Source organism: Mus pahari, chromosome 2 (genome assembly GCF_900095145.1).
Source record: "Mus pahari chromosome 2, PAHARI_EIJ_v1.1, whole genome shotgun sequence".
Lineage (NCBI taxonomy): Eukaryota > Metazoa > Chordata > Mammalia > Rodentia > Muridae > Mus > Mus pahari.
Genome location: NC_034591.1, coordinates 122,901,355 through 122,926,916, shown reverse-complemented (window position 1 = coordinate 122,926,916; position 25,562 = coordinate 122,901,355). Strand labels below are relative to the sequence as shown.

At 39.0% G+C, this 25,562-nt stretch overlaps 1 protein-coding gene across 1 annotated transcript in view; it reads right to left on the bottom strand.

The window, feature by feature from the left end:
• Positions 1 to 25,562, bottom strand: part of Cntn4 (contactin 4) — a 94,824-nt gene that overhangs the window by 36,671 nt on the left and 32,591 nt on the right. The window contains exon 4 of the mRNA XM_021191242.2: positions 5,738 to 5,913. Coding sequence (XP_021046901.1) covers positions 5,738 to 5,913 — 176 coding nt within the window. The remainder of the gene's footprint in view (positions 1 to 5,737; positions 5,914 to 25,562) is intronic.

Here is a 25,562-nt window from a genome sequence, read left to right as displayed (position 1 = left end):
TGCTATTTCTCTAAAGAGTGACTCTCTGTAGGATTTCGTGTACACCCAGGACTTTCTAGTGCTTTAGTTATGCTAACACACTCAGTTCCAACATGTTCTGTGTGGCAGGTAGTCTTGTTAGCTTATTGATAGATGAGAAAGCTCTAACATAAAAGGGCTAGACAACTGTAAGTCATGTAGGCAGCTAAAGACAGTTCTCATCTCTGTTGTTTTCTGTGTGTAAGTATACATGCAAAGTCTATACATGTTTGTGTATGTGCTGGTACATGTATGTGGTATGTGCATGTGTAGAAGAGTACAACCCCATTTGTCATTCCTTAAGCATTATCCCCATTGTCATTTGACACAGGGTCTCCTACTGGCCTCAAACTTGCCAAGTAGATGAGGCTGGCTGGCAGACCACCCAAGGGAATCTGCCTGTTTCTGTCTCCTCTGATTGGGATCCAAACATGTGCTACCATGCCTGAGTTTTCTATGAGTTCCGGGGATTGAATTTAGGTCCCCATGTTCAACAGACCAGCCCCAACCCTTGTTATTGATGGTAGTTATATACTCCCCTCCAGGGAAAAACTTATCCCTATTTGAAAGCAACAATTCCTTAGTTTCTTTTTTTGTTTCAGTAAAACAGGTCACATTCATATTTACTGGGGGCGAAGAAGACGTCAGAAGGGCCAACTCTTGCAACTAGGATTAGAAGAAGAAAGACAGGCGTGTATCCTGGAGGCAGAGACTCAGTTTGGAGACTTAGTTGTTTGGGGCCCAGGCTTGCCGCGTGAGTTCATCTAAGATTCTTAATCTGTCTGCCTCTCAGTTTATTGACCGTTCAAAGAAGGATGCGTTCCCCACTGTGAGGTGTTGTGAGGACCAAATGAGTCTGGATATCCATGTGAAATCCATTCACAAACTATGAAGCATAGAGCAAATTTAAACTTGTCTTATTTATGGCCGCGATCAATTTTCTTTGTGAGAAAATCATGTCAAAGACCTTAAGCCCTAATTCAAGACGAGCTCAGATTTTTTTTTTAATCTGAAAGTTCTTTTATTTATAACTCTTGTGTTCTCATCCAATTCCACTATTTACTGACCACATCTCAGTATAAAAAAATGGGAAAATAATTACTAGCCTATTTCATAGGGTTTTTGTGAGCATTCAGGAGCTAATATGTAACAAGGAGATAATTGATAAATGATTATACATCTTGTAGGTAAAGAGAATCAGCATTCGGAACCTTAGATAGTTCACGTGATGGGCCTTTAAGTTGTGATTTAAATAAAAACTAAGCCCCATAAAGGAAATGTTTACAGAGGGGTGATTTTAAGGTAGTTGACATACATACTTTAAAATGGAAGGTATATTGATTTTAAGGTAGAAGCCATATTGATTTGGTTGTTGTTTATTTTAGACACATTGGTGATTTGACTAAATGTATATCTGTGTAGGAGTGTCAGATCCCCTGGGACAGGAGTTACAGACAGTTGTGAGCTGCCATGTGGAAGCTGGAAATTGAACCTGGCTCCTCTGGAAGATCAGCCAATGCTCTTAACTGCTGAACCATCTCTCTAGCCCTCACCATTTAAAAACACCTATTAAAAATTACCATATTTGTGTCTGTAAATGGAAGGCAAGATGTGTTTGCAGACAGAATCCTGGTATGGCTATCATCTGAGAGGCTCTGCCAGCACCTGACTAAGACAGATGCAGATACTCACAGCCAACCATGGGACTCAGCCCGGGAACCCCAGTGGAAGAGTTAGGGGAAGGGCTGAAGGAGCTGAAGGGGATCCCAACCTCATAGGAAGAACAGCAACATCAATTAACTGGACCCTTCAGAGCTTCCAGGACTAAACCACCAACCAAGGAGTATATATGGGCTAGTCCATGGCTCCCACTATATATGTAGCAGAGGATTGCCTCATCTGTCATCAGTGGGAGGGGAGGCCCTTGGTTCTGTGGCGGCTTGATGCCCTAGAGAAAGGGAATGCTAGAGGGATGAGGTGGGAGTGGCTGTATTGATGGAGGAGAACCCTCTTAGAGGTAAAGAGGAGGGGATAGGATGGGAATTTTGTGGAGGGGAGACCAGGAAGGGGAATAACATTTGAAATGTAAACAAATAAAATGACTAAAAAGAAATCAGTATATTAATTTTAAGGTAGGAGTTATGTTGATTTTAAGGTGGAAGCTGTATTGGAATTAAGGAAATAATTTTTTCCCTGTCTCATTGATTCATACAGTAAGTGTCAAAGAAACTTACTGTAGCCTACTTCAGTACATATCAACCTACTAACACAACTTTTGTGGTTCCGTGTCTAAGAATGTGTCTTAGCTAGTCTTAAAATTTTGGTGAGATTTATAGCTTTGAGATCAAACTGAAGAAAAATTAAAGTAAGGATTGAATTAGTCTCTCAGAGTGATGCTGTTCTCTCCTTTAGAGAGACCAAACTATTCCTGAGGCCTACATGTACTACATGTATGTTCCTACCAGAAAGAAGAAAAGAGTAGCAGGGTATTTAACCCCTGTTCCAACTGGGGTCCCTGTTCTGTCCTGAAAGAGCACTGGAGGACATCAGAGAACACCAATAACAGCAACAAAACAACAGCTTTCCTCAAAACCCATTAGGCTGAATCTTTCCAGCATTGTTTCATTATGCTGACTTGGGAAGCACAAATGTAAATGGGGCTGAGTTCAGGATGACACACAGTTTCTTCCTCAACTGTGAAATCTTAAAATTGTCAAAAACTCAGAGCCTTCTGCATTTGCTTCCTGAATGCTGGTACTACAGGTGTGTCTCACTATGGATGGTTGAATGAGAGTCCTTCTGTATATGATAAGATTCCTTGGTTCTTTTCTTCATTAAGATGTTTCCTCTACATCTCAGCTGAAAAAGTACATAATGGCTACTAGGTCTGATTGGCCTAGGATCTTTTCTTTTTTCTTTCTTAAAATTGTGTTAAGTTTTATTTACATATCATATGTATTTGACTACTGCCTTTTTTAATTAGATATTTTTTATTTACATTTCAAATGCTATTCCATTTTCTGATTTCCCCCCTGAAAATCCCCTATCCCATTTTCCCTTACCCTGCTCAACAACCAACCCTGGCATTCCCCTACACTGGGGCATCAAGACTTCACAGGACCGAGGGCCTCTCCTCACATGGATGTTCCACAAGGCTATCCTCTGCTAAGTATGTGGCTGGAGTCATGGATCCCTCGATGTGTACTCTTTGGTTGGTGGTTTAGTCCTTGGCAGCTCTGGGGGTACTGGTTGGTTCATATTGTTGTACCGCCTATGGGGTTGCAGACCCCTTCAGCTCCTTCAGTCCTTTATCCTCCATGGTTACTTTCATAGCTCCAATGGTTGGCTGAGAGCATCCGCCTCTGTATTTGTCAGGCACTGGCAGAGCCTCTCAGGAGACAGCTATACCAGGCTCCTGTCAGCAAATACTTGTTGGCATCCACAATAGTGTTTGGGTTTGGTAAATGTATGTGGGATGGATTTCCGGGTGTTGGGGATTGGGGGGACAGCCTCTAGATGGCCTTTCCTTCAGTCTCTGCTTCACACTTTGTCTCTGTATCTCCTCTAATGGGTATTTTGTTCCCCCTTCTAAGAAGGACCAAGGTACCCACACTTTGACCTTCCTTCTTCTTGAGCTTCATGTGGTCTGTGAATTGTATCTCGGGTATTCTGAGCTTCTGGGCTAATATCCACTTATCAGTGAGTGCATACCATGAATATCCTTTTGGGTCTGAGTTACCTCACTCAGGATATTTTCTAGTTCCATCCATTTGCCTAAGAATTTCTTGAAGTCATTGTTTTTAATAGCTGTGTAAATGTTCCACATTTTCTGTATCCATTCCTCTGTTGAGGGATATCTGAGTTCTTTCCAACTTCTGGCTATTGTTCATCACTCATCAATCCATGTTAATTGGCTACTGCTCATGAGATTCTCAGAAATCTTAATTTTTATATTGATTTTGCCCATGAGCCTGGTTTTAATGGGAAAAATAACTATTTAGTTTGGTTGAGAAGGGGTTTTCTCAACGTATACTGCCCTGTTATTACAGTTAATATTACTCTTCTTTCAGAGAATGCAGCTATTAGAGTTTTAAATATATTTCTTTTGTGATAAGCATGGGGCTAACTATGTTTTTAGACTTTAAGGTATTTGATGTCAACAATGCTTTAATGAAGTAGACTATCTCTCACTGTGGTGGTCTGAATATGATTGGCCCCTGGGAAGTGGTACTATCAGGAAGTGTGCCCTTATTGGAATAGGTGTGGCCTTGTTGGAGGAAGTGTGTCACGGTGTAGGTGGGTTTTGAGGTTTCCTAGTGTTCAAGTTCTGCCCTATGTAGAAGAAAGCCTCCTCCTAGCTGTCTGCAGAAGAGAGTCTACGTCTGGATGCCTTCAGACCAAGATATAGAACTCCCAGCTCCTTCTCTAGCACCATGGATGTCTGCCTGCAGCCTACCATGCCTTTTTCACTGCCTTTTACAACAGTTACCTTGGTCATGGTGTCTCTTTACAGCAATAAAAGCCAAACCAAGACACTCACTAATCTGGGCCATGTGAAAGAGATCCAGAATGCTTAATAATAGTGATCTCATCCAGCCTTACTCAACCAGTATTCCAAGTGAGAATCCCTAACAAACAGAGACAGCCACTGGTGTAATGAATTAACATCTCTCCTGTGTATCCAAAGTGATATTATTTATATATTATCCTTGGGGGGGGGATTGAGAGAATAGTCACTCAAATGTCTTTTAGAGTTCTGCAAGTCAAACTCTAATAAACTAAGCATGCATGTAATGGGCATAGTTATTACAATAGTTATGTTGAAAATATATTCCCAATATATCTCATAGACAGAGTTGTTAATTTCAGGAGATCTATCTAAAGGGGCACACAGGGGATGAGATGGGCCAATCAGTAAATCATATTTCTATAGTAGTTAAGGGAGGAAAGAACCTTTCACATTTTAGTCTCAGTTTTATACCCTGTTACTTTCTGGTTAGTCCTTCCAAGAAAGTGGTCATCAGAGCGAATACTCATTACCAATGGGAATGCAGAGCTGTGATAATGCAGAAAAATAATTGTGGAAAATGTTTGTGATAGACACAAATTATTTCTAGATTTAACCTTATCTTGGCACATATTCAATGATATATTGTCCTGAAAAGTAAGGCATTTCAAAAATTGAAGCATTTGGATTCAGACTCCATGGAGATGATAAATCACCTCAGTGTCTTTGCAAAATCAAGAGAGCAAGTACCAACTTTATGATGATGAGTCTCCCATAAGACCACAGAGGAATAAAATAGCAGCCTAAGGCACACAAGGAAACTGTCTTTAAGACTATCATTAACCCTCTGGTGGTATGTTTTATGATATGGGAATAGAGCTTGTAGTGTGAGGTTCAAAGCTGAGGCATTTCATTTAGCAGATGTGGAGAAAAGGCATTTTATATAACTCCTATGAACCTTGGTATCCTTCTTCACCCACAGCAGCAAACAACTAACTTGACATCAGGTTTGCTGTGCATGCTCTATATGACATCATTTATGTAATAAGGGATGCAGAAAAGAGCAGAAATTAATCAAGCGATCTGTGAAATGAGATGCTTCCACAATGACTTTACATTTGTTTCCAAGTAAATCCAAGCAAATTAATTTGGGTCAATTTGCAAAACCTTTGGTATGCTGTTTTCTATGGATAGTTTGGCATTAATACTTACCCCTCCAACTCTTTCAAAGTGGTCTCCATCTTTGTCAAAGTCTATCAAGTGTCCATTAAATGTCCAAGTAAACACAATGTCCAGGGAGTGATCGTGTGTCACCTGACATGGAAGAACAATGCTTTCTCCCACAGTGACATCCATGCTGGAAGGAGGGACCATCACCTTTGTTGGGTCTGGAATGTGAAAGGAAACAAGGACTGTGGATGCAGCTCAGAAGTAAAGCACTCTCCTTTCGTACATACCAAAAACCTAAATTCAATCTCCAGCACCACCCAACTCCCCCTAGCCCTCCACAAAAACAACCAACCAACCAACCAACAACACAGTTTATGTGGTAGTGTGGAACCTAGAACAGAAGGCAAGTAGTTGGTTTGGTGATGCTTGTTTGTTTGTTTGTTTGTTTCTTTCTTTCTTTCTTTCCTCCTTCCTTCCTTCTTTCCTTCCTTTCTTTTTTATTAAATTATTTTATTTATTTACATTCCAAATGTTGCCCCCTTCTTGTTCCCCTGTCCCTGAGTTCTTCACCCCATCCCACACTCCTCTGCTTCTAAGAAGGTGCTCCCCTACCCACCCACCCACCTACCCATGCCCACCTCACCCTGACCTGCATCTCCCTTCCCTGGGGCATCTAGCTTCTACAGAATTAGGCACAGCCTTTCCCACTGAGGGCAGATAAGGCAAATATGTGCTGGGGGCCACTGACCAGCCCATATATGCTCTTTGGTTGGTGGCTTAGTCTCTGGGAGCTTTGAGGGGTATGGGTTAGTTAATATTGTTAATATTAATTAATTTGTTAATGTTCTTCCTATGGGTTGCAATCCTCTACAGCTCCTTCAGTCCTTTTCCTAACACTTCTACAGGGGTCCTCGACTTCAGTCCAATGCTTGGCTGTAAGTATCTGCATCTGTCTCAGCCGGCTGCTGGTAAAGCCCAACTGAGTCAACTAAAAATATTTACGTGCAGAAAGGATTCTAAGAACTTCTGCCGCAGGATACAAACAGTATTGAAGAAGTAATTAACTTATTGCTACAGGATGATCATAGCCAGTGATCCCTAAAATGTTGCCTTGAGGGGTAAGCCTAAACAACAAACTAAATGACCAGGCTCTATTCCCTGACAACATTTGGGTCATCAGCAAAGAGTCTTCACATACACCAAAGTCTACAGGCATTTGAAATTGTATTTTTTTCTTTGTTTAACTTCTCTCCTTTTGTGTTGGACATAGAACCCATGGCTTTGCATACCTTACAGTACTGAGCCACATTCCCAGCACATTCAGGGATCTTGTACAGAAATTTTTGTTGTTGTTGTTAATAAAATCTAATGCCTGTTAACTAAGGACCAGAGGGGTTTCTCACACAAAAGATCATGCTGGCCGAGTTGTAGTACTGACAACAGCTAATTCATTAATTTAGTGCTTGTTGCCAATTCATGCTCTGAGCTCTGAAGTAGCAACAATCAATGCAAAGTAAGTCGTGCATGTCCACACACCAGAGAGGTCTCCCAGGGACCAGAGAAGATTAAACTAAGGAGCTTGAAAACCTCATTAGGTCCTTGGTTTTTATCAATGTTTACTTCTTCAGCCCTCTCATTTACTGTGTTATGAATTCTGATGCTTTTACTTGATTAATTTTCTTAAATTTGAATACAACTGCCGTACACAAATAAACAGATGGCTTCTTGTGAAAGCAAACTGTCTCCCTTCCTTTGGTTTTAATTCATCATGATCACGAAGAACCTGTATTTATGACTTCTGTTTTGACAAGTCACTCTCACTATTGTTCTGTGCACAGAAGTCTCAGAAGCAATTACAACTCATGATGCTGTTTGAATCTGATTGCTATTAAGTGACAACAGTAAGCAGGACCAATGATACCCTCCAACATCCATTCTGTGCTTGTTTTCTGTTTCCACCACAAAGAGTGACAAAGCCAGGAATCTAGAACACAGGCTGACTGACACTTCTTTACTACCCACTTAAGCCATTAAGCATTTATGGAAATTATTTTATTTTCTGCACTGTTTTCCTTTGTTTAAAAGAATTTAACAACCACAGAAACAGTTAATCATTAGACAATTAGCTTAAAAAATGGGTGTGCACATGAGATAACATATATCCAAGCCATTTTCTGTGCTTACTTGATGATGGGTGAAAAATCTATTCTGAATTAGAGATATTTTCTATTGAGATAAGTGGTTTTGGTTATACAACAGAGATACTCAAACAGTCATGGTTATTGTAGCACTACCCACAATCACCAGATTACAAAATCAGCCATGATGTCCATCAGCAGATGAATGAGGAAAGAATAAAGAAAATGTGGGATGGAGTTTTGGCCATAAAAACAGGAAGAAATTACATTATTTGAAGAGAAATGGATAAAACCAGAACCCAACATGTGAAGTAACATAAGCCAGTTGAAGAAAGACAGTTATCCATATGTTGTCTCTTGTGTGTGGAATCTAGATTTAATAACAATAATGTGTAGAAGGCTGGGTATGGTGGTACACTTCTTTAATCTTAGCACCCAGGAGGCAGAGGCAGGAAGATCTCTATGAGTTTACATGGTGAATTCCAGGCAGGGCTAGTGTATCTATATCATCTATATCTATATCTGTATCTCACATATATGTTAAATATATATATATATATATATATATATATGTATATATATAGAATATATACTCAAATATTATATTCAAATAATATACCGAAAATATATGTATATATACATGTAAATTCAATATATGTAACATACATGTGATAATGTATATATGTATATACATATGTGACATGTTGTGATTTGGAAAGGAAAGGAAGCATAAGGAAGACAGGGAAGGATCTGATAGGGTAATAGGGATTGAATATTACTAATGCCCATGATGCACATGTATAAAAATGCCACAATAAAATGAATAATTTTACAGTGAATATATACTATTTAAAATTATTATCTTATGGGAAAATAATTCCATTTAAAGTTCATGTGTCTTTCTGTGAGGAGAGGGATTCATATATTTTGTTCCCATGCAGAGGTAAAACATTTACTTTGTGTGCCAGTCCATGCTCTCTACCCTGCTTGACACAGAGTCTGTTGTTCATGTGGGTACACCTGCATGACTGGCTGGTGAGCTTCTGAGATTTATTTTATCTCCATACCCTGTCACATGGTAGGAATTTATGTCCCCAAACACACATAGAGCTCTATGTGTGTTTGGGGACAGAAATTTAGATTCCCACGTTTGCATGGAAGACAATTCACCTTCTGAGCCATCTCCCTAAGCCCAGTGATTCTAGTTTTGATGTTGTTTTCTGTCTTTCACTTTGCTTTAGAATTTCTATTCACATCGTCAATGCTAAGATAAGTGCTTAATAAGGACATGTGTGTGTGTGTGTGTGTGTGTGTGTGTGTACGTGTGAGGATATGTATATGTGTGTGACAATGTGTTTGTGTGTGTGTGTGTGTGTGTGTGTGTGTGTGTGTGTGTGTTTATTCATTGTGAATCACTTGTGAGCAAATTTCCTAACTATGATGGTTGTGATGGTGTGGTTTGGTAGCATTGTGTCTTCTCTTTTTAAATTTTAATTTCTCTTTGAGGACGGAGTTTTAAGAAGTATAGGACTCTTTAAAGGCTTGGAACTTGCCAAAGAGCTAATAGCTGGTTTACTTTTAATGACTTAAGGGGAAATGTACAGAGAACTGCTTTTAATAATAGCTAAATGCCACAACAAAGGCTGTTGATAAATGATGATAATAATCCTGAGGGTCACATGCTTGTGGGTAATCTTCAGTAATCTGTAGATGGCCCCTATTCTTCAATAAAAATAAAATCAATGCTGGATAAACTAATTTATCAATACTTTGTGAGATGTGTATCAAAAAAAGATGTCCTAAATATTAAAAGAACATCAAGATTCTCGGTGACTCTAGCTGTACCATGTTTATATTTTTTTTAATCTAGGATGAAACTTAACATGGATAATAGCAAAAGTCTGCACTTTTGGAAATTAGCAACCTCAGTATATAGTACAGGATTGGCAGTGCACAAAGACAAGATGAATATTTCAGTATGTGAGGTATTCATGTAACTGCCAAAGAAAGCTAATGCAGTCTTAGACTGCACTCATTGTTGTGTTATTTCAATTTGAGGAGGTAATAATCCAGCTGCATTTTGCATTAGTCAGGGAACAGCTAACCACTACTGTCCTTTGGATTCACTGACAGATTAGTAAACCCACACCAGCAAATATCACGAGAGTGTTCAGTACAAGAAACAGATATCAAGAGAGGTGTGATAATAGCTTTCAAACCCATGAAAGGTTTATAAGAGGAAGCTTGGTTGCCTATTTTGTTTTTCCCCCATAGTAGAAAGGAAAGAGCAACAACACTATTTCAGTTCTGCATAAAGCAGGGTTTTCTAATCATTGGATCTTTCTAAGAGGAAAATGGGTTTCTGAGAGCATCATGAATCTTCATTTAAAGAGGTACTCAAATGGATGGAAGGACCATCAGAAATGGACACAAAGAGATGCTGATGTGTAGTCAGACTGCACAAGGTCATCTGTTGTATCTTAGACTTGCTGGTTTCCCCTTCCATCAGCACCAACCATACAATGGTGTCTGCCTGGCTTCTCCATCTTTACCACTTTCCCGCTTGTAGCTGATGGGTAGCTTGTGGGAAGGTATTTTGAGTTTATACAGAAAATTCCTGCCTGCATCAACTTCTCCTATGTTGGATGCCAAATTATGCACATATACAAGGTAACATTCTACTGTAGGGAAGAGCATGCTTGTCTCTCTGATGTGATCTCTCTGTTCTATTACTGACAGAAATTGACAACAACTTAGGACTTCTTTTATTCAACAGTTTATAGGGTATTACTGTCATTTTAATGCTTAAAAAAATGCCCCATTTTGGCCAATGGAGTCCTTGGAGGTAGGGCTCTCTGTCCTGTTGACATTCTATCACTCAACACTTTGTTACATTCTGGTCCAAAAAAGATGTTCTAGACTTCTCTTTTATGAGTATGTGATATACACATGTGTGCACATACAAACAGAGGAGAGAGAGAGAGAGAGAGAGAGAGAGAGAGAGAGAGAGAGAGAGAGAGTGTGTGTGTTAAAGCTTATTATTTTTCTGCTAGGCTGTGCTGGGTTACTGGCACATACACATGTAGCCATATCCAGAATTTCTCTCTGCCCTGTATGCTGGGGATTGAAATTGTGCCCTTATGCTTTCACAGCTAGTGCTTGCCAAGTGATTCCCCACCTTATCTTACAATCCCCATTTTATATCCCTAGAATCAATCCCTTCTCCAAGGAACCCTGGTGTTTTTAGTTTAATGTATTTTTAAGAAACCCAGTTAAGGACACTCAACATGCTGATTCTTACTAACATCATCTTACATAACACAATTCAACACAACACACACACACACACACACACACACACACAACGTACATACATACACAAGTGCACATATATAAACATTCATAGCTTTAAATAAATCTTATCGTACAAATAATTCTATACTGTCCTGAGTTTCTTTTTGTGCTGTTGCCCTTATTATTAATCCCCCTACCTTGCTCTCTACCTTCTCTGCATCATTCTGTGCCTATCCATGACCATTTTGTCTCCTAGATTCTGGGTTCACAGACTCATCAGTCCATGAATATCTCCAACCATCATTCTTAATGGTCAGGCATTCTGATATTTTTCCTTTGTACTAGGAAAGGAAAAGAAGAAAAGGCTGTTTAGTTTGAATTTTATTTAGCATAAAAATATTCAAAACACATCATCCCAGGGGTTAAAGAATGGCTCATCTGCTAATGTGTTTGCTCCACAAGTATGAGGATTATCATTTGGATTCCCAGTACCCACATAATGTTAGGTGGGGTCCAACCCCATGACTTCCACAACACAGACAAAGACAAGGATCCTTGAAACAAGTTGACTAATCAGACTAGCTAGATCAGCAAGCTCCGGGTTAAACAGAAAGACCTTAATTAGATAATAAGGAGGAGAATGACTGAAGAAAATTCCCAGTATCAATCTGTAGCCTTCACACACACATACATACATGTGTGCTTGCAAACATGTGCATGCATGCACTTGAGAACATGCATAATGAATGAATGCATGTTCACACTTATCCACATGAGAAGAAAAGTAAAATAAAATGCACCACCAAACACTAAAACTTAAATGATAGTTAACACTAATTGGAGAGCAAGTATCACTAAAAACTGACCTTTTTCAATACTATGATAAAGAATAAACAGAATTAACTATTCCAGTAAAATTTAAACAATGACTTGATATGCAAATAAATACTCTCAGGGGCTTAAAATATACTTAGCTTTTAGAGACCTTAAATAAAGAAAACTGAATTCATTTTCTAATTATTGAACTCTGTTGGGTCATTATGTTGTATAGTCTTCCTTCCTTCCTTCCTTCCTTCCTTCCTTCCTTCCTTCCTTCCTTCCTTCCTTCCTTCCTCCCTCCCTCCCTCCTTCCCTCCTCCTCCTCCTCCTCCTCCTCCTCCTCCTTCTTCCTCTCCCTCTCCCTCTCTCTCTCTCTCTCTCTCTCTCTCTCTCTCTCTTTTGGAATGGTGTTCTTCTGTACAGCCTGGCCTGCCCTGGTACTCCCCTTTTGCCTCAGCTTCTAGAGTGTTAGGATCACAGGAGTGTACCACTACTTGGCCACTGTCTTAGATTCTACACTCTAACACTCACACTAACTCTTGAGCATGTGTGTGTGTGTGTGTGTGTGTGTGTGTGTGTTGTGTAAGATGATGTCAGTAAAAGTGAGCATGTTGAGTGTACACACACACACACACACACACACACACACACACACACACACAGCACTCATGCACCTGCTTAATTTGCACTATTCTCTTAGAGTTACTTAGAGGAAATAATCCTTTCTGATGGAGAACTGAATGGGCATACTCATTCAGAGTGTGATGGATGAAGTATGAAAGTATTCCTTGAGAAATCTATGCATGTTTTCCTTTTTCACATTGTTTTATTATTGCTATTTACAGGTACAAATTCCATGCTCCCACCCCAACCTGTAGAAAACAGAGACATGATCAAATCACAAGAAAGAAAAGGAAATATTTCTACAATGGAATCCTGAATCAGAAAGAGTACCCTCCTCTCACAAAGTCCATAGGATCCTCTGACTCTTTGGCAGCAGGTACTCCATTTCACCTGAGCAGGGCTAGCCTATGACTCTAGATCACCTTCATTCATCACACAGTAACTAATTAAAGACTCCCCTTGAGTGATGCTCTCCTAACTCTGCCTGGCTCCAACAGTGGCCCCATTCTTCACAAACCACAAACATCAAAAGGACAAAAGGAAAGCTGCCCAATTAAAAGCACAGAGAAGGTTCCTTAGAACCAGCATGAAAGGAATGCTGACTGATCAGAATTGCCCTCATTTGCATGGCAGGCATTGCATGCAGGGCCAGGTTGGGGTGGGGGAGTGCAGGACACTCACTGTTCTACAGGTGTCTTCAACCTGATGACCTAAAGAGGGCAGCAGTGTGTAAACCCTTTCCTGAATCCAGGTGTTTAATTGTGCCTTGATTCTCTGAGCAATGTGATATAAAACAAAACACCCCAGTCAGACTGAATAGAAACTGGAGGCTCCTTTGTAAAGCAATTTGTAAATAACCTCTACGAGAATACTTATGGTCCATTATCAAGGAGGTGAGAAAATAAATACAAAAGAGAGCTGTTTAATAGAGTGACTGTCAGAAATAGAAATGTCACAAGTTAACTGAGGGTGGCAAGTTTGTTGCACAGCAATCACTTTTGTGATTATCAAGGTTAGTGAATTTTCCTGGTTCCAATGTGTAGCAGTGAGTGCTTACTTAGTACAAGAATGGAATTGTTTGAAGGACACCTCAACACAGTTGGTTGTCTCTCAAGTCTTGGCTCAATTATTGTTATCAAGTTGTTTGTTTTTAAGAACAAGTTATAACTTGTCTGAAAATCATTCATACTCTACCCACTTCCTCTTCCTCTTGCATGCCACCAGGAAAAGCAAACCTCTTACTTTTAGAATTGCTCCGTGTTGGAGTCATGGGGTCTCTCTGCTGGGATGTCTTTCTAAATGCAAAGAATTTTCTGAAGGTGTACAAGCCTCTACGATCAATAAGAATACTCTTTTTAAATCAGACTAGCAAGTAACCAGGAATGGGGTGGAGAATTGGCTAAATTTATCATCTCAGTTTGACATTTTCTTTTCCAAGCTTTCTTTATGGTTTTTAAAAAAATGACAATCTAAAAGGACGTTCAAAAAATGCTTCTCAATGACAAATTAAATAAAAGAACATTGTTAAGTTAAAGTATAATTAGAACCACTCCATGACATCCCTTTGATTGTGATGGAACATTAAAAAAAGATTCATACACATTTACATCAAGTAATGATTAGATTTTTTTTTTCAGTTCAGGAAGGAGGAATTATAAGTGTGTTTCTTTCCCTTACAACACACCAGTAATTCCCCCATGAGTCACTGGCCAAAAGGGTTCCCAAAGAGTCTCATTAATCTCAATAAAATAGAGTGAGTCACATCATAAGCAACACAAAAATAAGGCACAATGAGCTCTTTGCTGATTAAAGAAATACAGTCTTGGTTTTGTGGGGCATTTACTGCATCTCCTGATCCAAAATAAGAGAGCATTTTGCTAGACTCCACAAGAAATGGCATGTATTTCTTGAGACAATAGCAATAAATTTGAAGACAAAGCTTTTGGCTTGCCTACAAGCAAAGTAACACTTGAGCATCCATGCTCACTCACACACAGGCTTCAGTGTAAAGGAAGGATGACTATCTCAGACAGTAGATGGTGCTACAGCCTCACAGAATGAGTCCACAGCACTTAGATCTGTTTAACCTGCTCGTGTCAGCAATTTTCTGCATGTTTTCAGTTTCTTGAGTTTAAGGTCTCCGGGAAAGAGGTGGTAACGCTTCCATTCAAAAGCACATGTCAATGTGTCCTATAGATAGAGGAAGAGGACAGCAGGGAACTCACAGAGCTTAAGATGGAGTCTATGAATTCCTTGGTGGGCATTAGGAGCTGGCTTTCCTTTATTTGGCATGGTAAGATTGATTTCTAAAGCTTTCTGCTATACAGAATCCTGACCAAACCCACATACCCCCCACTCTAGCTAGCTCATCTTGGGGGCTTGTCTGTAATTCCAGTGAATCTTATTCTGGGATCTTATAAAAACAAATCAAGTATTAACACCTTCTCAACTCCCTAGCTGGGATGCCTCTTTGGAACGCACGCCGGACAAGACACCATGAATTGAGCTAATGAGACTCTTCGTTATGTTGTGCTTTCTGCTTCAGAGCAGACTCTGTATGCTTTCTAGAAACTTGATGGAGAATGAAAATCAGTAGATTTCTCATTTAAGGGTCTGTTAGTGTTCTAAATTTTGAGAAGATATCAATTTTTGGAAAATGCTCTTGTAAGCCTGTGCAAGTCTCTGGAGTAGGGATGAGGGTCACTGCACAAGAGTATAGTTGTCCACACCAGAAGAAGGGGAAGTTTTCTTTTCATTGAGAATTACTGACCCAAAAAGAAAAGAAAATCAATGGAAGGTCAGAGCAGTACGAAGCAACTTAATTCAGTTTATTTTCAGAGTGATGTTACAACTTTCCATGTTTTTAAAACTAGGTGGAGGAGACATAAAGATCTGAAGATATGTCAGACATTTTAAAAATTCCATTTAATAAATATAAAAGATAGTGGACTGAAGTAGTGGTGGGAAAACTGGCAGAAAAGATGCAAAGACACAGAAACTGACCAAGCAAGACATGGATAAAGAACACAGGACCTTCCACTGTATACACACTAAACACAGCACACTCATAGTAGACAGTCACAATGAGAGGGAGACAGGTAGGCAACAGTTAGAAAAACACGAACAGGTTGTCTCTTATGGGGCAGTATTCCATTTATTGGTCTTTAGAATATTAAAATAGAAAAATATAAAAGACTTTATGAAAAATAACTCCCAACCATGCTCATGGAAGTAACCATAATTAAATCCAGTGGGTCAGCCACACATAAAAATCAAAACCAAAAGGGGCTGGCAAGATGGATGAGCAGGTAAAGGTACTGGACACCAAGCCTGGTGACCTAAGTTTGATTCCCCAGAATCCACATGGTAGAAGGAGAACACTGACTTCCCCTGGGATGTCCTTTGGGTTTTGATTTCCACACATATTCCAGAGCAAGCACGGGCATACACACAGAGAAAGAGACACATACAGGCACAGAAACACATAGACACACACACACACACACACACACACACACACACACACACTCACGTAGATAAATGAAATAATTTTAATCTACCCAAACAAAGCAAATGACAAGTAAGGGGGGGTGCTTCTTGGAAGAAAGGGTTCAGTAGAAGATGGCAGGGTATAAAAGGGGTTGCAAAGATGATCAAAGTGCATTATGTTGATACTTCCATCAAAATCGTTCCTGAAATTTAAGTCAGAGTTCAGCCTTGACCCAAATCTCATAGGTTCCAAATCTACATTTAAATCACTTATAAAGACAGATGGCCTTTGCTATTGTTTAAACAAAACACTTCAATTCCATGGTATCACTGTCTGGAAATACTGAGTAGAGGTAACAAAAAGAAAAAAGATAGACTACATTATCAAGAGTCATTAAATGGCAGAAGAAGACATAGCTATGTCACTAGGTCTTCATTAACTGAAAACATATAATTTTCTCATTTTAGAAGCATGCTAGTTACTTAAATTCAAACAGATTACCTTTGAAAGTTCATAAGTATGAACGTATACATATGTGTGTATGCATTTAAATATGTGCATTCATTTATACATTCTTAGTTGGAAGGCAATTGCATACTTAAATTTTCCACTAGAACTCAACAGCTTATCATTGGTAGAAAAGACAGTAAGGGCAAAACCACAGCTTAAAATCTAAGAAGCATGTACACATTATTCGTCTAGTTGATGAAGTCCCTTGTGTAAAGTCCCTGGATGGATCCTCTGGGCTGCATTGAAAAAAAAAAAGTGAAAAAGACTTTGCCAATTTGCAGCATTTTCTGGTAAATTATTACCCACAAAAAATATAGGTAAGAAAAACCCAGTTCACTCTTTAGATTATTCATATTCCGTTTATCATGCAGGCCTGATGTGCAACATGTATGGATTTACTTACACATTTGCTCTGTAATTTATAAAACATTTCCATGTATCTTCTGCAAGAAAAATAATCCTTTGTTTTATTACCATACTAGGACCAGCTCCTTTTTATAACTCCACTGGGATTAATTCACTCAAGGCTACAATGTAACACAGGAACCAATAGAACACTCTACCATGGTGGAGACTCCCAGATAACACTTGGAGAGACAGATATCCTTTACTGGAAACAAGGCCTTAGCTCATTCACACATGGTAGCTGGTGGTTAGACTTCCAGAGGCAATATATATATATATATATATATATATATATATATATATATATATATATATGAATTGGGGTTGATGCTAGCTTTTCTAAAAGTGTCATCACAAAGAACTGTATTAAACTCATAGCCTGGTGTCTAAGACTCCAGTTGTCAACTCTGGGCACATAGAAATGGTGCATCAATCACCAAATTAGAAGTCATTTGGCATCTCTGATCTGCAGTTTTCAAGGTGATGGCATTTGGCATCGTACGGGGACTATGGAATTTTTATGAATCATTGTGCGGATCAACGGATTTTTGATATGCTTCATAAACCCTGTTACATGATGTGAGATACACATGATAGTATTAGCACTGGTATCAAAGATTTGCCTGGGAAGAAAAGGAAACAGTTGTTTTGAGAGTTAGAAGAGGGTGACATCTAAGGAAAAGAGCTCTGTCATAAGTCATAGTTCCAAGGGAGCTGCTAGCTGCTTAGTAAGAGCCAGGAAAGATGACAAAGTAATTTCTGGTTCAAGCATGAATGCTCAAGTATAGGAGTTTATGTGCAATTGCCAGATGCTTCAAGCTAGCCGCTAAATCCAAAGACACTTCATGCGCCAGCAACATTCTGGCATTTCAAGCCAGAGGGCTGCATAAATGTACATTCCAACAGGAAGAGATGTCATGGGAAAATTACTCAAAAGAAGTAACTGAGAAACTGATGAGAAAGGCTATGGACTTGAAAAGAATCTAAACCACTGGCAGGAGAAGGAAGTAGAATCTGAGTGTAGACTGGGACTAGACAGATGGCTCAGTAGCAACAGCTCTTGCTCTGCAATTGTGAGGACCAGAGTTTGATTTCTTTATCATATAAAAGTTGGGTGGGATGGGAGCCTTCTTGTAATCCTAGAGGTTTGAGGCACAGATGGGATCTTGGAGCAAGGTGGCTGGCAAGACTAGTCAATCAGTGAGTTCTGGGTTCAGTGAAAATTCTGCCTCAGTAAACAAAGAGGAGAGTGGTGGATGACATCATCCAATGTCAACATTCGACCTCTGCATGCACACCCACATACATGTACCATGTGTTACATGAACATGCATACACATACATATATGTATGCCACTCATGCAAAAGGATAAAAAGAAAGCATGAGAACTTTTTAAAAGATGGTGGTTAAAAGGAATAACCCTGCTGTTTACTTTTTCTAAGGATCATTCACCCCAGGGCAGGAAGGGGTCACATTCATTTATGGCTTCTTGGAAGCACAATAATCTTTTGTCTCTGAGCAGAATCTTTAATGTGTGCATTCAAAACAAATTGCTAAAGTGCTAAATGTTTCCTTTATTACCCCTAGCAAGAGTTAAAGCTTCAGGGTATATTTCAAGATGCTCAGGAAATGTGTACACTAAATAGTTTTCTTTTTTGTTGTGGGGTTACCTGGTAGATCATTTCCATGAAAAGAAAAAAAATGAGCAGGTAGATTTACTCCTGATGCCTACCTCCCATTGGCTGGAGTTATCATTGTTCAGTTCTTAGTCAAAGTCATAGTAAAGGCCATCATGAGCTTCATATATATTATCACACTTGTCTATATCAGCATACCTATGTCATGTGTTTATTCTCTACCACATGACTGCACCCAAAACCTCACTACACTATGACCAGTATGAGGGTAGAGAACATGCCTCTATCATTCAGTACACACTACATTCATAGTACACAGTGACTGGCCTAACAGGTATCTGAGTATCAAAAATGAACAGGACTGGTGAGTGGCCAGCAGGTAAAGGGCTCATCATGTAAACCAAAGGACATGGGTTTGAAGTTCCAGAATGGGTTAACATACACCCGTGATTTTTAACACTCCTATGGACATAGGAGAGACAGACAGAAGATGACACCAGGAAGGCAGCAATCCTGGACTAGGTGGTAGTCATAATGAGATCCTTGCTTCAAATAAGGAGAAAAGCAACACCCAATACTGTTCTTTCTGAGCTCTATGTGGACATACGTATGGATACACTCACACACTTATACGCATACATGTATCGCACACAGAGACATCACACATTCCATCACACACACACACACACACACACACACACACACACACACACACACACACACACACATGATAGAAACAGAAGATGAGCAAACACAAGGCAGCACTTTTCCTTTCCAGTCTGTGACAGTGTCATCACCATTTCCAACAGGCCACACAACTAATTAGAAGGAGAAAAGAGGCACTGGCTCCCACCTCTGGTTGACTCCACAGGCCTGTAAGTTACTGATTTCTATTTCAATATGACTACAGTTCAGTGCTCACTTTAATTTGCTGTGAAAGAGGCACTTGGGTGGCTGCCAATGCACAGGTATAAATGAGCTCTGCCTAGTTCTCTTTTGACTCTGAAAGATTGTGACATGATGTGTTGGAACCAGAGATGCTCTTTTCTGGAGTCAAGATATAAGAAGGTAGAGGAAGAGATGGGAACCTGAGCGTGTTCAAAGTGATGTAGAAAGAAAACATTCAAAAGCAAAAGCATACGGAGTCATTCCAGGAAGGCAGGAAATGACCATTAGACGTATGTCCTCAAATACAGTAACAACTTGACAGGGGGTAAAACAAGTGTCTCTAAGATAATATATGTTAGAAAATTAGATCACTTAGATGGCAGTTTAGGGATTAGAGATGAAGGCCTTGGACAACATAAGCAGAATTCCCAAATTTTATTTCACTTAATATGTTGACCATAGGGAAGTTAAATATTTTTTTTAGTATAGCAGTTTCCCTGAATTTAATTGAAATAGCGATACATCTCTCATAATTTGAGAATTGATGGATACATTTATGAAACATGTTGAGAATAATAAGCACTCAGTATGTGCTAGTTTGTCTTTATTCATTGAGACTTTCATAATGCATTTAACATACTTTGACAAATTCACCTCCTTATTCTCTTCCATTCCATTCCTCCCTTGTCTTCCCTACCATTTCCCCTCCCAACTTCATATGCTCTTTAAAAAAAATCCTTTGAGTCTATTTAGTGCTGCCAATCTATGCATTCCCTTTGGACCATCTACTGGGAGGTGTTGTAGAGCCTATCCAGGGCTGCATCACTGAAGAAATCTGACTCTCCTTTTTTTGACAAACTATCAATTGTTAATAGATCTTCATTGAGGAGAAGGAATTCATGGGTGTGTGTGTGTGTGTGTGTGTGTGTGTGTGTGTGTGTGTGTGTGTGTGTATAGTCTCATTTAGAGATGAGAACTCCTTATTTTCTACACTCTGATCAGCTCTAAGTCTCTGTATTAATTACCATCTACTGCAGAAAGACATTCCTCTAATCAGGCTTGAGAGATTCATTAATTTATAAAGATAAATACTTTACTTAGAGGGCAATTCCACATTATGTTGGTTTAGAGGAATAATGGCAGGAGGTTCTTTTTTTAGGATCTATGATTTACTCAGTTATAGGTTCTTGTCCCAGTTAACAGTGCCAGGCATGACTGCCATTTGTGGAGCAAGACTTAAATCCAAGCAGAAAGCTATTGGCTACTCCCATAACATCTGTGCCACTATTTTACCAAAGTGTATATCTTGGCAGGCCAGTCCTTACTGTACCATGTAGGGTTTATAGCCGAGTTTGACTAATGGTTATTTTTCTCCCTTAGTGTGTGGAAAAAGTGAAAGCTGACTTTCCCTTAGAAGGAAGACAAATTAGATATGTCACCACCAGGTGGTGGTGGCGCACGCCTTTAATCCCAGCATCTGGAGGCAATGACAGGCATATTTCTGAGTTCGAGGCCAGCCTGGTCTACAAAGTGAGTTCCAGGACAGCCAGGGCTATATAGAGAAGCCCTGTCTCAAAAAACAAAAAACAAAACAAAAAACAAAACAAAACAAACAAACAAAAAAGATATGCTATCACATCTAACTTAGAATAAATGTTGATATCCTCACAATGGCCATAATGATCTCAAATGAAAGCTCATTAAAGACAGGATTCCTAAGTAAAAGAATCATTTTTGTGTGTAAACAATAGATACTTCTGTCATTTAGACCCAAACAGAAAACTTATATGTGAAGCCTGATCACTAGAGATTCTACATTTCAGACAGAAGTCTACTCTTAGAAACTACAAGTAGTTCAAAAGGTTAAACTTTTGACTCAGAAATATCTAGACACAAATTTTGATTCTGTTGTTTCCTAGTTTTGTGATTCCAAATAAGCTTCTTGACCTTAAAGCTAGGTAATTACTTATGCATTTCTCTGTGGTGTATATGTGTATGTTTGTATGTGGATATGTGGATATACTTGCCAAGTAGGCACTTGTGGAGTTCAGAGTTTGCTATCGGGATACTTTTATTAATCACGTCTAAACTCTATTTTTGAGACAGAGGCCTTATTTACCTCAGTGCTCATCAATTTGGCTAGGTTTGCTTGCCTCCTTCCATACCTTCACACTGAGGTTGCTGGCATGTGCCACTTATACCTGGCTTTATCTGAGTTCTGGCAATATAAACTCAGGCTAGTCATGCAGTAAGTTTGTTGGTCACGGAGTCATCTTCTCTCTCTCTAGATAATTTATTTTTAATTTGGAATAGTTTCGTGACTCCATACAATATGATGAGACTTTTAAGTTCTTGAAAAAAGTTAATCCTCATGATCATAACAATCAGGAACATCATCATCAATCATGAGCCCGATCATGACTAAACCTATTTTGGATTGTGTCCAAGTATTTTAAGTCCACAAAATTTCAGGTATAGGAAGCATCCACAATGATGAGAGAGGAGAGCAAATCAAATTTAGTAATAGAGGAAAAATATGCCTATATAAGTCTCCTGAAAAATACCATGGACTTCTAACTTGTAATTAAGTCCACTTCAACTTTACAAGAAAACTAAAGAAGAAATCGAATTGACAGCTACTAGCATTGATAACAAGTGCTCAGAAAATTTTGCTTCTAGTGAATGAACCATGAAGAAATTATCATTGTACATGAAGATTTCTTTGCCAGGACAATGTAGAAACACTTTGACAAACAGTACAGGTGCCTCCATGCTCATTTGCCAGGGCAACACACCAAGAAGAAAGACAATCCCAGAATGATATCAAGTCAAAGGATTATTATGCTTGTTGAATCCACATTTCAGACTTTCATTAGCTCTCTGGACATCATCAGGCGCTGTGAAAATGCTGAAGACAGGACAATATGACCCTGAACTGAGAAGATTAATAACCGGTGAATAACTAAACCAGCTCACTGATCATTTGCTATGCTGATTTCTACAGCTATCCTAATGGATTATTTGAGTAGTTTATTGGGCATAGCCAAAAATAGACTTTATTGAGGGACATGAAAGTTCATTGCATACCTTAATCGAGTGGCATATTTGGCTTTGTAGCACAGAATCTTTTCAAATCTTTATTTTTCTTTCTGTTTTATAACTCTCCAGAATTTCTCAAGGACAAAGAGCTGCTTTGGGGAACATTAGCACAAAGTCCTACATGCACTGTAAGACTGAACATCACACAGGAGCCACCGAGGCATGCTGCTGATCTTGGTACCATGATTAGACACCTGAGAGAAGGTAGAGAGGTAGCAATCCTTAGGTGGGCAGTCCATTCTTCAATAGCAGTCAGAAGACTTCAAGATCTATGCTCCAGCACAGGCATGTATTTACATAATGCTAAACAAAGGTTTATAATTCTCATCATGTTAGTGGTGAGTGACACTCAGGCTCCATCTGTTTCTTTTACTAGCTCAGCTCATGCACTCAGTAGTTATATACATAACCTAAAATCATAAGGCCTGAAAAATAAAAACTGCAGGTGAGCCATAGGAAACTTAATTTCATAGGGACTTTCTTATCCATGCTATTTGGCTCTTCAGAAATGACGCGGAGCAGGGTAGGGGACTTTTGGGATAACATTTGAAATGTGAATGAAGAAAATATCTAATAAAAAATTTTTTTTAAAAAAAGGAAGTACAAAAAAATAAGGAATAATTAGACAGTGGTAGCTTCTCCCATGTGGACAATATTAAGGGGGTGTTAAAGGCTTAAAAAAAAAAGAAATGACCTGGAGTAATTTATGCATTTGGAAGATTTTATAAGGATAGAATAATAACAAAGGAGTAAAAATAATTACAAGGAATATGTGTAAGCACTTCTTTCCATGTTATCTTGTTCCCCTTTATATTAGCTCTATTAGGGAGTCATTTAACACTTCTTTAAATAGTAGTAAAGGTGTTTTTTTTTTAAAACTCATAAGTCTAGAAGGCTGAAAGAATGATTGAAAGGCATTCTTATTAAAATTGAGGATGTGGAGAAGCAATTAGATGACTAATGAACAAGAATCCTTGAATCTTAAGCTGACAGTGGGGACAGGCAGGCTGGAAAGAAGTCCAGCTTTATACAGTATCCTGCAAAGATCCCAGAAATGGTTTGCTAGAATGGTAGCAGCAGAGCTCTGATTGGCTGGATAGTGTTAGAAGACGTTCTCTGAGCCAGAGGATAGCATCTCAAATTGATGGTAGTAGACATATAGTGAGTGTCCATATAAATGAATGCTGACATTCCTTGTCTCTTGCTCAATCTGATTTCCAAAGGGACTTCTGCCCTTCAAAGAGAAGGAAGACTAGATAGTATTTCCAAGAATCAATCAGTCAAAGAGAGAAACTGTAAAAATTCTGATGAGGTTGAAGACCTTTTCAAGGAAATGATTTACTCACATTGAACTCATATACAATAAACTTTTCTCCACAGGTCATATATTAATGAACAGGAATGTCTTTAGATGTCTCCACAACTGGAATTTGGAGGACAATGGAACATTACCTCCAAAATGCAGAAGCAAATTTGCTTCTACTCTAGAATTCTAGTTCCAAATAAACTGTTATCCAGTATGAGAGAAAAGGCAAGAAACTTCAAGAGAAGCAAATTATGTTTCAGAAAAGCATTACAAGATATACTTAAAGAAATGAAGAAATAAATCAGGGGGAGAATGAGAAGGAGGAAAAGGATTCTTCTGGAATGAGAAGAAGAAAGAAAGAAGAGGAGGAGGAGGAGGAGGAGGAGGAGGAGGAGGAGGAGGAAGAGGAGGAAAGAGATATTTACAGTTTCCAGGAGGATGGTAAAGTAACAACCTGAAATGATGGACTAGTTATATTTTTTGTTGCTGTGATAAAATACCCCAACCAACAGTTACTTAGAGGAAAAGGTGTTGATTTTAACTCATAATTCCAGGTTACAGTCTACTGCAGCAGTGAAATTAAAGTTTCAGGGTCTTAAAGCTGCTAGACATATAGTATCCTAGTCAAGGGCAGAGAGTAGAGTACATGCCTGCCTGCTTGCCCTCCCGCCTGCTTGTTTGTATACACTCAGCTTGCTTTCTCCACTTTTATATAGTTCAGGGGCCTCCCACACCCTACCTAAGATATGGTGATACCCATGGTGGGCTGGCTCTTTCCATACCAATTAACTAATTTATACAGTCCTCCAGATATGGTGCTAGACCAGCTCAATAGAAACACTCCTTAGAACATACAAAGACCTTCCTTTTCCTTTATTATCTTTGTATGTCCTAAAACTTAAACAAAAAAAATTATTCAGAGTACCAAGTCTTATGGAGAACTATGGATTGTTTCTTTGCTAGGTTATTCCCCACCCCTTTGAAATAGTAATTAAACCTGTATTTTGTTATTGTTTTCTAGTCTTGTGTTTTAAATTTCCTTTCCTCTGAGTTTCATTCATGAAGATGTGCTTCGATACTAGACATTGAGTGATTTTGTTAAAGGCACAGCTAATCACACTGCCTGTATTTTGAAAGTAGATTTAAAAATTAAACAATTTAAAGCACAAAAAAAAGAAAGAAAAGAAAAAGAAAAAGAAAGAAAGAAACAATTCCTTATTGAGACTTCCTTTTCAGGTGACTCTAGGTCAAATTGACATTAAAGCTATCCAACACAGTGACACTTTATAGTATGTATCTAATCATTTTTAAATGCTCAAAAGAACTTCTGAGCAGGCTGTGATGCCACATACCTGTAATTCCTGCAACTCAGACTCTGTGATAGAGTGGACTGTGACCTGCAGGCTGGCAAGATCTTGTCTCAGAAACAAAACAAGTGTTTGAGGAGATGGAATGTTGGCACTCACATAAATTCCACTACCAGAACACAGACACACAGACACAGACACAGACACACACAGATAAACACAGACACAGACACAGACACACACACACACACACACACACACACATACACAGGCACACAGACACAGACACACACAGACACACACAGACACACACAGACACACATACACACAGGCACACACACACACACAC